This window comes from Cylas formicarius, unplaced genomic scaffold (genome assembly GCF_029955315.1).
Source record: "Cylas formicarius isolate icCylForm1 unplaced genomic scaffold, icCylForm1.1 PGA_scaffold_1__22_contigs__length_36826433, whole genome shotgun sequence".
In the NCBI taxonomy this organism is placed as follows: domain Eukaryota; kingdom Metazoa; phylum Arthropoda; class Insecta; order Coleoptera; family Brentidae; genus Cylas; species Cylas formicarius.
Window position 1 is genome coordinate 4,533,269 of NW_026844264.1, and position 14,882 is coordinate 4,548,150.

The window sequence follows — 14,882 nt, forward strand, 5'->3', positions numbered from 1 at the left end:
GTCGCATTAATTGCGAGAATAATAAATACATAGTTAATGCCAGGCCAGGTTTTTTATTACGTATGTGATACGACTCACATACATAAGTAATTACAAGATGCGGTTTAGTAGAAGGACATCGTGGTTATAATAATATTCACTTTCTATACCTTTGGAGGCGGAAGCATTGCGTTCGATAATATCGTGAATTTTGCTGATCGATTTTGTGCAAATCGGCTGAGCATTGTCATGTACATTGCGAAAGCCTTTGTTGAACATATCCGTAGAGGTTTGAGGTTTGGTTTTGATAAGGGCGGAGCATTATTTGTTCCAGAAGGTTATTATAATTCATAATTATAAAATAATATAAAAATCAAAAGTGAGGGTAAAACAAGACATGTAAAACAGTTGATTAAAAATTAATACAAATTTTGAAACAGTTTATTTAGTTTATAGAAAAATACTGATTTATATATGTATACAAAAACACATAACCAAAAAGTAGTATATTTCTTATACATTTACATATAGAGCTTAATATATTCAGACAAACATCTAGAATTTATTGAAAATCATTGAACTTTTTAAATTTACGCTCACAAGATGCTTAGGAAGATTTATTGCGGATTTCAGATCACTTATCTCAAATAATGCGATGTAACTCTTTTAACCCCCCTTTTGTCGGAGCGCGTGAAAAAATAAATAAATAAAAAGAATATATTGATGATTTACCTGAGTGCTACTTTTGCTAGACGTCGAACCCTGCGAACTTTCAGAGCTACGAGCTAGTGTGGGTCTGGGAATGTGCCAACTCTTGTCGAGATCTGCCGGAATCTGGAACAAAATGTTATAATAATATTATTCGGTTTAAAAAGTAACGCATCAAGTTGGCATTTGGTTGGTAGGAAAAGGAATGACATTTGACATTGTTTATACACAAGTCTATCTGTATTTGATGGTAAATTTTTTAACGATCCAAGGAGGCAGGTGGGGTTGATAATCGTTCAGCTGCCTACCTCTTTTATCCCATAAATATTCTATTGGATTAAAGTCTGGACTGCATGGATTTGAAGGCCAGTTCAAGGTCTCATTTAAATAATGTTGTGCTAGTTTTGCATAATGTGTTTTGTCATTATAATCGTTATTCGATTGAAATTGTATTTCGTATTTCGTTTAATAACAGAGATAAGGACTCGAATAAAAAAGATGAAGCTATGATTAGGTTTAGACAGACACCTAATAATGTTGACGGAAATTCAGGCAGAATATGATTATAGAACTGTTTTTTTAAACACTATATATATGCCTAAAACCTAAACTTGAATAAAAATGTTTTTCATAACATCTCTTCTGATTATTTAGGGTACAATTAAAGAATCCAATATATCCAAATCGAATCAACAGTTCGCGGAAAAATTGACGTTGACTCAAATTGTCCGATGTGTATTTTGTAAGATAATAACGGAAAATGTTACAACTAAACCAAATTATTTCATTGCTTATTTAGACAGCATTTTTCGAAATGTTTCATTATGATTAAAGCGTGTTATAAGGTATATCGTCTTAGCTTTTCAAAATTAATTACTACCTCCATTGTTACATTGGAAGAAAAATATACTAAACTTTGGATAAACTGAAAAGGAAGCTGGAAGCTAAAGTCAATATAATTACTAGTCGCGCCAGCCACCCTCTTAAAGAAGACAAAAAACAATTGGTAATGGAAGTACACAGATTGAGCATTTGGAGATTTAAATTGCTTTCAGAAAATTATTAACTCTCGATCAGAGAGCAAATATATAATTTGATGTTGGTTTGATACACCAGATACAGAATCCAGAGGATGGGTTGATTTCAGTAAAAACTGTCAGAGAAAAGCACCTTCAAATACAGGAAAATGCAAAGGAAACGTCTTATTCCAATCTGTTTGCTGTTGTTTGCGAAAAATACTAAGGGCTCTAGCTTGAACCGTCATAAAGATACAGAACTTTTAAAAAGATATTTATTTTGAATCCAGCTACAAGAAAGGGCAGCCGGTAAAATAAAAGCACTCTTTGTGAAATTAAGGGCCAAGTTTACGTCGCCCTGGCAAAGTTGCAAGAAGATGGAATGTGCAAGTATGTTGATGTAGTTCTGCTAAAGTATGCTGGGTAGATTTAAATAGTAATATTTTTACATTCGTTAATTTTTATTGGTAATTAATTGTTTCTTGTGCGGCATCTATCAAACATAGGAAGTTATTTTCTCTTTGGACTTGAAGCCGGAAAGTTTTTCCTTTAATATTATAATAATAGAAATACTTAAACATTTTTTCCCGCGCCAGGGGTCTCATCGAATTCTTGAATCGCCAATAAAGGCTAGTAATGGTGTTTTCGCCATGTTAAGCACACCCACTTTAGCAACGTCGATCCTAGCGTTTATCAACAAGCGTTCGGCATCATTTTGAACGATCGAAATCGCTTAGTTATTCCGCCGTCGCCATATAAAAACGACAATGGGAATTTTCTCCAAACGAGCATAATTTAAAAGAAACCTCGATAGCTTTAACCTCCGGCCGGTTAAAAGATGCGTGTCAAGCGACCTTATTTTCTCTCTTGCGACCTTCCGGAACAATTATCATGTTGCACAACTTAAGTGGACGTTAACTTCGCGACTGACCGCGCGTGACCGATTACCATATAACTTCCATATAACATAATGGTATGCGTTATTATTATTTATAATAATAATCGCGTTTTATTATGTCCAAGGCATGCGCCATTATCCGAGCAGAGTCTCATAGACATTTTTAGAATTTTGCCTCGCGCCCCGAGTTTCGAGGAACGATTGTTGACGCGCGTTTTTGATTTAAGTAGGCCGAGAACACGGACTCCTAACCTACAAAAACGAGAGTCGGGATTTCGTCACGTGAAGCTTTAATTAACGTTTTTGTCGATTGAAACAAAATTCTACAGGGAAATAACAGTTTATAATTTTAGAAACGAATAATTGAAAATGTTTCATCAGTTTTCACAGTCCTCAGATGTTACGATTGTTAGATGACTTTTTCTAGTTTTGGCTTCCTCGTTTTCTTCTGCCAAAGGAATACTCTTTTAGGCCATCGGCGGTTTGAAATTCTTTCCATGTGTCCGTACCACGTCTTCTTCTTTAGGTACCAGCTTCATTCAATGAAGAACTATTCTGGCAAATTCATTTCCATCTTGTGCGCTTCTCAGCAATCCAGGAAGTCCAGTTCTGTCCATTCTCTAACGTTCTTTAACCATTCTATTATAAGTTTTAGAAATTCATACTTATTACTCCTCATTATATGTCCTAAGTAGGCATTTTTGCTTAACGTTGTTCATTCGCAGTAAAAACTCTTCATTAATTACTTGGTCAGTTCAGAACATTTTCGGCATACCACGATAAACCCATATTTCAAACGCTTCTAGTTTGTTCGACCTGTTAAACTTGAGCGTCGACAACGCGCCCCCATACAAGAGCACAGAAAGACGTAGCATTTAATGAAATTATAGCGGATTTGGGTGTTAAGGCTTATGTCACTTAGCAAGCTTCGCAATTTAAAAAATGTTCCTCTAGCTATTTCTATTCTGGTTCTTATTTCCATATCTGGATTTAGATCTTCTCCAAACCAACACGTCAAATATCTAAACTTCTGCACTCTTGATATAGCTGTCCAGTCTATTTTTATGTCGAGAGGCAATTCCGCCCAAAAATAATTTTCCGCATTTTCTCTTCTCCGAATTGCTTTTTTTTTTCAAATTTTTAGGAACAGCTGTTTTTATTAATACCGTACCTCGTTGCCCTTAATGGAAGACCTGGTAGAATATCTTTAGTAAGATTTATTTAAGAATTATTTGAGATTCAAAAATAGTTCAATTTTGCGAATGTTAAATTGTGACTATGAAGTATTAAATTAAGAATGACCGTACAAGTACTATTCACTATGACGCCTGCACTGTAGTGGTGCTAAAATGTTTTCTAAATCCACAGTGATTTGCTTTCAGATATGTTTTTAGATTATTTTAGAAACAAATCTTTGAGGCCTGGTACCTTGGCAATAGCTTTTTTTTACAGATAAATTCGTGCTTCGTTTTCTTTTTTTTTTGTTTTTACATTCTATAAGTATTATTATTATTATTATTTTGTTAACTAATTTTTTTTTTATTGGTAAGTGAAAACTATTATCGCGCTTCGTTATTTTTTCTTTTCTATGTATTACCTATCTTATAAGTTCGAGGCATGTCTCTGTGGTTCCCAATACTCTATTTTTTAATTCAATTCAATTAATTAATTAAATTTCCGACGAAATTGTAGGTAACACCAGCTTATCTACAGTGCCCCCGACATTATTTGTTCTACCTACCTATATAGCACGGTGAAATTTTGTATGCACGTATTTAATTAAAATGTCTAATTTTTGACATAAAAACAATATCTCAAAATGTCAAAATGAAATTTTTGAAAAATTTGATTCGTCAGTTTTGGCAAGACGGTAAAATGAATCGCCGCAAATGTTTTATTGCTTCTCTATTACTTAACCGTAGCTTAAATTTAAAAACTAAATAGTTTTATAATTTTTCACTATTTTATTGAATTTTGAAAATTAGCCCCTTGCGCATTTTGACAATAAAAAATTCAGTCATTTAAATCGTTCCTAACATTATGCAATCTTCATGGAGTACTGCAAACATTTCGAACTCTGCCTTCAACTGAATTTTGTTTTGTAATCTTTTAAGAAAAGTAGCATTTAACCATTGCCCAACATGGACTTGAAGCACTGATAAAACGATTAAATATTTTGACATTGACAAGTGAAAGTAATCTAGCATGATCTGGCACTCTCTAATGCTGTTTTCACATGCAATCTACAATTAAATTGTAATTCGAAATGTATTTATTTCATTTTTTGTCTTGCAAACACTGACGAATCAAATGTCGATACTAAAACGTCCCTACTTATACAATTCATAAGGGCAACAACCCCATTTCATTTCATGTTTTGGATATAAAATGCAAAAAATTTTGATGTTGGGCTACTGCATTACCATCTATCGACATTTTTTGTCGCCCGGAATGGCGCAACGCGATTTGAAATTTAATTTTAATTTTTTTCGGCCTCGTTTTTGCACGCGCGCTGAGAAAAATAAATAAAAAAAAATACGTCGGGTGCCGCGAAATGGGCCTTGAAAATTGTCCGCCAGATCGCGTTTAAATCGCCCGCGAAGTCGAAATGTAAATGATACCGGCCGGATTAAGAATATCATTATATATGCGACTTTTCTGTCGTACGGGTCGGCAGTTTGAAACAAAACCACTGGGTCGAGGCGAAAGATTTGAATATACGATATCAAAGGACGAATGGGAAGTGACGCCCCGCGGACCGGCACTTTCCATAAATAATATTCATATTATGTAACCGTATATGACTGCGCATGCGTGCGCGTTTTACCCTGTTCGCGAAATTATTCTCGGATGGTGGCGCTGCTGACATCGTGGTCGTAAGGAAGTATTGCATGTTTCCATTTCAGCTTTGGCTGGCGGAAAATGACACAAGAAAGTCAGAGCAGTTGTGCAGTTACGTCACGTCTTAGCTATATATAAAGATGCTACAGATAAAGATGTCATGCTTTGAGGTAACTGCACAATTTCTCCTACTGGACGTTACCTACCACTCCGAGAAAACTTTAAATCATATTAACATATTACTTTAAACTTCATTTCTGAAGAGCAGGTTAGAATTGAGTTAAACAAATTGCATATAAATAAATGCCCTGGGCCAGATAAATTTTTTAATCTTTAACAAAAGTTTGTGCCAAAGTAGTGCCTGTTCATATCACAAACTACTAACCCATATCAATTCTTTCTATTCCAGGTAATTATATCAGAGGAGTTATTTTTTAAACTTAGGTACGTTCTTGGTGAAACGCGACGTGACTTTTTTAGGGGTAGGTCCGTTGCTATTAATTTTTCACTTTATGTTCAGGATTTGTCTGAGGCGTTAAATAATGCGTACACTGATTTCTCCAAGGCATTCGATAAAGTACATCATCCTACAATGTTAGTAACACTTGAAAAACTCGGTGTGCACGGTTCTCTTTACAAAACTCCTCATTCATACATTAGTTCTAGGACTTTATTGAGTTAAAGGGAAGTAAATCTAAATCTATTGATATCACCTTTGGCATACCTCAGGGGTCGCACTTGGGACCTATTCTGTTTTCTTTGTTCATAGCGGACGCGGGTAAATGTCTTCGTTTTGACTGTGAGGAGCATCGACAACAACTGTCGCAAGTTTCGGGAGGACCTTGATAGGTTCAAGAAACCGACTGTTAAGTTCAGGAAATTAAAAAGCTTTTGACTATAAATTCAATGGAGTAAGTAACGGGTGATTCAATAAGAGTTTCCACATCTGAAATATTTTTGAAACGTCACTGTATTTGTTTATTATCATATGAGATTTCTAACCTCAAAACATAAACAAAATTAGTCATGGAGCAATATACGACTGAACAACTGTAAAAATTGTGCAAGCCTATTATGAAAATGGTCGATCATCGAGGACAATTTGGAATGTGGTTCAAAAATTTGAGCAAACTGGATCTGCAACTAACCTCAAAGTCCCTCGACGTGCTCGTGCAGGTCGGTCAGATCAAAAGATTGCCATTGTTCGCGAAAGTGTAGCCGAAGATCCAAACACATCGATTCGTCATCGATCGCAGCAAGTGGGCCTTACGTATTCAACCACACAGCGAATTTTAACAAAAGACTTGCATCTACACCCATATAAAATCCAAATAACTCAGGAGTTATCATCAACAACGCCGCGTGTTTGCAGAATGGATACGAGAACAAGGGGTTCATTTTTCAACGAAAATCATCTTCAGCGATGAGGCACATTTTCACGTTGGTGGCTTTGTAAACAAACACAATGCTCGTATTTGGGGATTAGAAAATCCAAGAGAGATTGTTCAAAAAGCAATGCATCCTCAAAAAGTGACTGTTTGGTGCGGAGGAATAATTGGCGCTTTTTTTTTCGAGGGTAATGCGGGGAACGCTGTTACGGTTAATGGTGTTCGCTATCGAAACATGATATCTGATTTTTTCTGGGAGCAGTTGGAAGGTATGGACATTGAAGATTTGTGGTTCCAACAGGATGGAGCCACTTGTCACACATCCAGAGAAACGATGCAATTGCTACGGGGCAAATTTCCTGGTCGGATTATCTCACGTAACTGCGATATCAATTGGCCGCCGCGATCATGTGATCTTACTCCCCTAGGTTTTTTTTTGGGTATCTAAAAGCAGAGTGTATAGAAATAAACCAAACACTATTCCAGAACGAATTACGTCATGCCACATGAGTCGCGGGGTTGATTTGAATGACATCATCTTTCATACCTAATTGTCATACACTAATCTAAAATGGCAAATAAAAATGTTTGTATATTTTTATATTCTTCCGAGTTTTTTTATTATTTTAATGTGGAAACCCTTATTGAATCACCCTTTAGTAAGGAAGTAAAGCAAATAAGGCATCTTGGAGTAACTATACAAAAAAAACTGAGTTTTGAAATTCATACTGGAAACATAATGGAAAAGGCTTACAGAAACTTGGGTTTTATTACAAGGGTTAGCAAAGAATTTAGAGATCCCAAGTCGCTGGTCAGACTTTCTAACGCCTTTGTGCGGTCCAATCTTGACTTTGACAGTGTGTGACACCTGCTTTATTCTATGGGCCTAAATATACTACAACTACACTACTACAACCCCGTATTTTAGATGCGACAATCTGAAATGCAAAATGCATAATACTAATGAAAAATTTTCCGGAAATCAGATTTATCGGATATGTTTATTATGCGGGCCATGGTAACACAAAAAATAATGATAAGATTGTTGCCTTGTAGTCAATTAAGCGTCTAAATTCGCAAAAATGGTTCGCGGAAAGACGTTATCGCATTGTTGCTGCCCACAAAAATTCAGTATCCGGGTACAAATTGCAAAAAATACAGCAACGCAGGGTGGGGAACTTTGTCACACTATTTAAAAGTAATTGCAATATCCGGAAACCGGCCGTCGTTCTAAGACCACAGAATGAGAAAAGCGGACTCTTCGCTCAATTATCAAACAAGATTGCAGAGCTGCAAAAGATAGCTGTAAAATGGTCACATGCAATTGGTAGAAGAGTTTCAAAAGACACTACACACACTACAAAGTAAGTTAAATAATAAAGAGAAGTCGCACGCAACAAAAACGAAATCGACTTTTATGGGCAACGGAGCATAAAACATGACTACCAAATCAATGGGACTCAGTTATTTGGAGCGATGAATCTAAGTTTAAAGTTTGTGTTTGTGATTCACGGGGTCGAATCATCCGAATGCCAGGCGAACAATATCGCGCAGACTGTCTCAAAAAAAGTTGGTAGACAAGGATTTGATGGCACCGTTAATGCTGCAATTATTATTATTAGTTATTTTAGAAAAACAATTGCTGCCGTTGATTGAGAAGGAGGAATATTTCCGACTGTTAAGTTATAGTTTGCAGAAATGAATATACTTGTTTAAGTAGCCCGGACTTATCTCCAATTGAGACTTTGTGGCACCATATGAAAAAAGTACTCCGCACTATTCTTGAACTAATTCCAAAACTTAAGGAAAATTGGGACGTTTCAACCCGAATACTGTAAAACATTACTATGAACACACTATGCAGAAGAGAATCGGTGCCGTTTTAAAACAAAAAGGTGGCTGCACACACAGGTAGTACTAAGGTAGCGTTTGGTCCAATTAATATGCACCAGACCTTATGAAATATTTTTTGTTATTTTTTTATTTATATAATTAAAATAACCTGATATTAGTTATTTGTTAAAAGTATATCGCATCAAATTATCTTAGTTGTTTTTGTTAGAGTTATTTAAAAAAAATAATAAAAATTAGTTTTAAAATGCAACATTGTGTTAATATATCTTCTTGGTCCAATTCATATGCGACCGGGCTCGGATATATCTTTTGTTTTGAAAAATTTCTCATTCTGTCTCTCGCTCTCGCTCTCAAACTTTGCCTATGTCAGAAACGAGGATGATAACTCAAAATTACAGAAAAAAAGGATATGCGTAGGGGTCCGGTTTGGAAAATGTACTTCGCTAAATATTATGTGCACGTAGGCAGGCCGCCAAGGACGTCGCGAGTCGCATTCTCGAAACCCGACCTATCAGCTAAAACGCAACCCGATATACCTACGTGTACGGGTTTTCTTTGTTGGAAACCGCGGGCCGTGCGGTATGGCGCGACCGGTGTAATTATCGCATCCGTTTGCGAACTAAAACGTCGGAGAGCCGCCCCTAAATTGCCAAAGGCTGCTAACTTGTCTAATAAACACTGTTCCCGCCCACTCTTGTAACGGTCGGATACGCTTCAAGATTTCTTTTTTTTAATTATTATTATTACTCGAATGCTAGTGAAACCAAAAGTTTAGTCACGGGAAGCGCGTACGCGCAACATTAACAATCATGAGAGACAGAAACTGAAACGTAGTATAGTAAATATGTGTTTTTGGGCTATTTTGTCAGATAACGAAATAAAATCAAAATTATCCTGAAATTACGTGGAGTTCCTAAGCGCTAGGTATATTTTTAAACCCCGAAATTAACAACTTTCTCCATATCGCTGTTAGATAAGATAAGTTCAAAATATTCTGTGTCTAAATAGTTTAGTAAGAATGCGATGTCCATGTCAGATACAAACTTTCACACATAAGTTCTATTCGGTTAAAGGCTTGATGTTCATTAGGAAAAAGGGAGCTCGGGGTTCAATTGTAGATCAATTTGAAATTTACCCAACATTATAAACAAATTGTAAATAAAGCCTATAAAATAAATAATTCAAAAGTATAGAAGTAAGTATAAAACCTAAGTTGTTAATGTCTCTGTTTGGAATGACCAAGTTGAGTATCACTCGTTATTTGAATGGTGTTTTGTTTATATAAAATAAATATAATAAATTATATGAGCATTAATTAGTTAACTTAAGAATAAGAGACGAAAGACTGTGCGTGTTACATAAGGCTATCCAAATTATTCTAAAATCTAACGTAATAATCTAATAGCATAAGTTGTTGTGTATCATTATTAATAGAGTATTGTCTTGCTTTATTTTTGATTTATTTATTTAGATGATTGAAATTTTAATTTTCATTAGATATGGAGACACAACGAGAACTATAGAAGAAGTTTGTAATTTGTTTAATGCAAAATATCCAGAAAGACCCATTACATGATCGACAATGAGTAAAATCAAGAGAAAATTTATAGAAACAGGACATATAAAAGATCGGTCAGGTCGGCCAAAAATTAATGAGAACACGAGAATAAACATTTTATAAGTTGAGAATAATCGTCATCAATCAATCAATCTTCTAAAGTAGCTTCAAATAATGATGTTCACGAACGAACAGCTTTACGTGTATTAAAAGAAGAAAAGTATCATGCGTTCAAGATTACATTACTACAGGAGCTAAACGAAGATGATCCCAACCACAGACTGTGTGTTTAAGTGATACTGTAAATAAACAAAATTGTAGGTATTGAAGTACAAATATTAGACAGTATCCACAAAAAAATAATATTTGCATTTTATTCAAAATAACTTAACTCCTACTCTCACAGTTTCTTTCTACAATCCAAATTAGGCCTGATATGCCAGATAAACAGAGAGAGACAGCGCATTGGAACTCAACTGGAAAGTTTCCCTGGAAATATTTGAAATCAAAAATGTATAGGAACAAAATATGTAGAATTAGAAACGAAATAAGGCAAATTAATGAATGAAGAGTTTTTAAACAGATTAGCATATTGTCAAGAAGTTAATTTTGGGAATTTTCAATACCTAATAAAATAATTTCTTTGACATGTTAATTTTTTTACTCAAAAAAATTAAGAGATAGGTATTGGAATATACATGAATTATGGTTGGAATTTGATGCACAAATAGAAAATAGATTTTCACAGATCCTTTTCTATTTTTTAACGGTTTTACTTTTTCTTTCCACTGTTGTCGTTTTTTGTACCTTCCAAAGTAAGCGCTGTTTGAAGGGATATAAAAAAAATGAAATAAATAAATAAATAGTTGAGTAGTCTCGGGACGGTAAAAATTAGCAGATAAGATGATTTAGCTAAGATAGATAATTTTCCGAGCAAAATCCCAAATTCCACGCACTTCCTTCTTAAACAACGATCGCCGCACTGGTATGGGCATATTTTCAGAAAATACTTCTCTTAATATGCTAGATCTAGACTGAAACCCGATCAATTGACAAAGCCATGTTGTATTAATATCAGAGACAGAGTGATATCTGACACAGAAATATGTGATAAACTGGAACCGTGGTCGAACAGTAAAGCGAATATTAAACAGAAAAAGACCAATACATTCTTAATATAATTACTTTTAACTTGTGGACAAACAACAACACTGTCTTAAAAACAATGTATTTGTCGTAAAATGTATTTCTTTCTGGAAAATTATTTCAAAAAAGACAATTTTTTGTTTCTTGAAGACGGGAAAATTTCTAATACTTTCCTACAAAAGATATATTTACTGTCCCATGCGCGTTGTTAAGTCACAGGCAATATTACTGAATATATTTCGAAGTGTTAAAGATCAATTTTTATGTTCGGTTCATTAATTTTTTTCTTTTGCTAATAGATAAAAGCAAACCCCAAATGCAAAGTGGTGCTTCACCAACTGGTAAAATATACAAAGTTTCTTTGGCCCAGATAAATTCACGTAAATCCGTGCAAATTTCCATAAATAACCAATAACAAAACTATAAATCACCACAAATCCATGCAAATGTCCCAAGGTTCCCAATAAATTATCGTAAACCACTGCGAATCCTCAATAAATTACCGTAAATCGCTGCAAATCCTCAATAAATTACGGTAAATCCCGTAAAATTTCTGTTGATGTTTAAGGTTATGAGTATTTAAGCGTACAATCTTTGGGTCGCCGTAGTATACCCCGGATCTCTCGTCATCAAAACAGGAGCTAATCGTAAAACGCGTGAATGGAATTCGTGAAAAGAAAGAAAAAAGATCAAGGTCCGCGCCCGGCGGTGCAACAGAACTTTTGTTCGACAAAGAACGCGGGCTCGGGATGGAGGAGGAGGGGGGCGAACCTTTTTTTTGTTTTCGTTACGTATATCCCGAGAAGGTGTGTCTATGTGCCGAAACTCGCACTCGCACGTAGGCATTAATTAAAATAAACGTGAATTAATTTCGTCAATAGCGGTAATTGTTTCGCAGCCATTCAGGAAGAGTTTCGTCGGTATATGCATTATTTATACAGTCAGATCGATTATGTTCGGCCTTCGGATCGGATTTAAGGATTAAAAATGAGGCGAAATAATGAATTTTTTGAATGTACGCGGTTAAATACAAATGGAAAATAGTCAAAGGCGGTTTAATTTTTTTATAACCTTGCATTTGGCTGGGGCTGAGGGACCTGCTATCACGTCTAAACGGAAACAGCTGTGTTCCATAAGGTTCTATTCTTGGACCGATCCTTTTTACGGTTTTTACATCTGATCTAGTCCACCATATAACTAAATGTAACTATCATAGGTATGGGGATGACCTGCAAATTTATTTCCCAACATACACAGCAGATCTTTCTATTAATTTTATAAATGTGGCATAATATATCCTGATGAGCTTCCAAAAATTGTCTTGTAATAAATCCTGCCCAAAAGCATTCCATTTAGTTTAAAAAAAAAAGATAATGGCCTTTTTTCATTTAATATTTTGCTAAATCTTATATGGCATCAAAAGTTTTTTATTGTTATGAAAACGAACTTTTAATAGTTGTGTTTACAAAAAATTAAAGAATTTTTTTCTATACATTTTTAAAATTTCAGTAGTAAAGCCACAAAATCAATATTTTATTTATGGATATCTGTGTACAAAACCGTAAACAGGGTTTGCCTTTTTTCCACTACCTTTTTCCTATCGCTATTGCACGAACTTATATCTGTAATGGAATCAAGATGCTTGTTTAGTTTTGTAAATAAGTTTTTGTTAATAAAACTGGAATAATTAATATTCAAGTACATTTAGTTTTAATACTGCGGATAAGATTTTTCTTTTTATGCTAAAACCATAATGCCTCTCAAATCTACCCAAAACCTGTTACACCAAGCTTAATCTTTTTCCCTTATTTCCGAAAATTCCTAATTGCTTTGTTATATTTACTTAATTAATTTTAAAATGAACTTTGCTTAATGTATTTCTTTGTCAAGTATTGTGTAAAAAAAAACTAACCTATCTCTATTATATTTCGATCCTATCAAACCTAAGATATTTTTCAATCTTTTTTTTGCATCGCATCCTATACTCTACTATCCTGTGAACTGCTTTGCTATGTTAATGTACTGGATTTTCATACTAAATTTCAATAATAACAATAATAGTAATAAATAACTTTATAATGGCAATAATAGTGCCAAAATTATATTCCGAGAAATTAAAAAATGCATTTTGCTTACTGAAAAGGCAGTTTTTAAAGTTATTTTTCAGGGCCAATAACGACAAAAGTCTTAAGGAAAGATATTTATAAATCATATTTACTCTGAATTTTAGCCGAGAATCTAGAGCAAATCCTGTATTTTTTTTGTTACAAAAATGCGAAACTGAGAATAGAGAATTTTACTTTGCTTTTTATATTATCCATTTGATTGTCATTTCCAAAAATCGAGGATTTATTACAAAATCGGAAAATCTACTTAAATCAGAATTAATATTCCGTTCACTTCAGTTTATTTCCATAAGACAAATTTACAATATGTGTAGGCATTACCACAAAAACGTACAAGAATTCGTCAAGCTAAAACATCTAACAAAGTGCATATAACATACCACGTTATTATAATAACTCTTCAACTTTGTAAAAACATTTTTCAACTAAACAGTTCTTTAGTTTTGACGTTAAGTTTCTTTCTAATTAACAATTTATATTTCTGTAGATATTTTGTTAAAAATTACGGGTCCTATATTGTTTGGCGATTTATATGAAATGTTCGATCTGCAGTCATTAATAATGTGGACAATATACTATACAATTGTGGGGCAACAAAGTTGCAGTAAAGTGATATTGATGGTGTGGGTTTCTTTTGCCCTATTCTTAACAGTGCTAATTATATTAAGGATGTGAACCACGTTTAGTTAAACTATAAATAAATTTTTCATCAGTTCCACCAATAAAGTTGTTTTTCATCAATAATGTTATTTTTATGAAGTTTTTGGTTGGGCAAGGTTTGGTGATAGTGGAATTTATTAAAAATATATTAATAGCATCTGCATTATTACAGCGTGCCTCCTAACTTTCCTTATTTTCATTTTACAATTATCTTGATTATTAATTAATTTTATTCTATTGATTCTTATAAACTCTAAAAAATAATAGAGCTTCCTATTGCGACCTGTAGCGTGGCGATCAGCATCATTCCCAGGCCGACATTTGACCTTTGCAATGTTAAGGTCGTTTTTGGCACTTCGATTGTGCACTAAGTTCAAGTTCAGAGCAGCGTCGAAGTATTTTTTGTCGAAGATTCGCTACGTGCCGCATACCGCCACCTCCTTCTCTTCGTCTATCGAAGGCCGTGCAGATACTAATAATATAATTGCAACATCCCCGTTGCCCGCATTCGAGAACCAGTTCTCGAAAAATTCTCTCTTAGTCATTTTATAGTGTCGGGTTTTCAAGGCGATTTAAAATTACTCACATATCCGAGGAAAAAAATAAATGAAAGTTGGCCGCGCGGCGGATTGGTTTGCGAACGTAAAAAAATCGGAGAAAAACGACGAAAACTGGCGAACGCCATTATGCGGAGCGAAAGAAAATGCT

At 34.5% G+C, this 14,882-nt stretch overlaps 2 protein-coding genes across 2 annotated transcripts in view; one reads left to right on the plus strand and one right to left on the minus strand.

The window, feature by feature from the left end:
- LOC132696904 (nuclear migration protein nudC) overlaps nucleotides 1-14,882 on the plus strand; it is a 181,214-nt gene that overhangs the window by 2,416 nt on the left and 163,916 nt on the right. The gene's annotated exons all lie outside the window — the stretch shown is intronic.
- Nucleotides 1-14,882, minus strand: part of LOC132696827 (uncharacterized) — a 42,307-nt gene that overhangs the window by 1,520 nt on the left and 25,905 nt on the right. Inside the window, exon 2 of the mRNA XM_060661879.1 lies at nucleotides 712-813. Coding sequence (XP_060517862.1) covers nucleotides 712-813 — 102 coding nt within the window. The remainder of the gene's footprint in view (nucleotides 1-711; nucleotides 814-14,882) is intronic.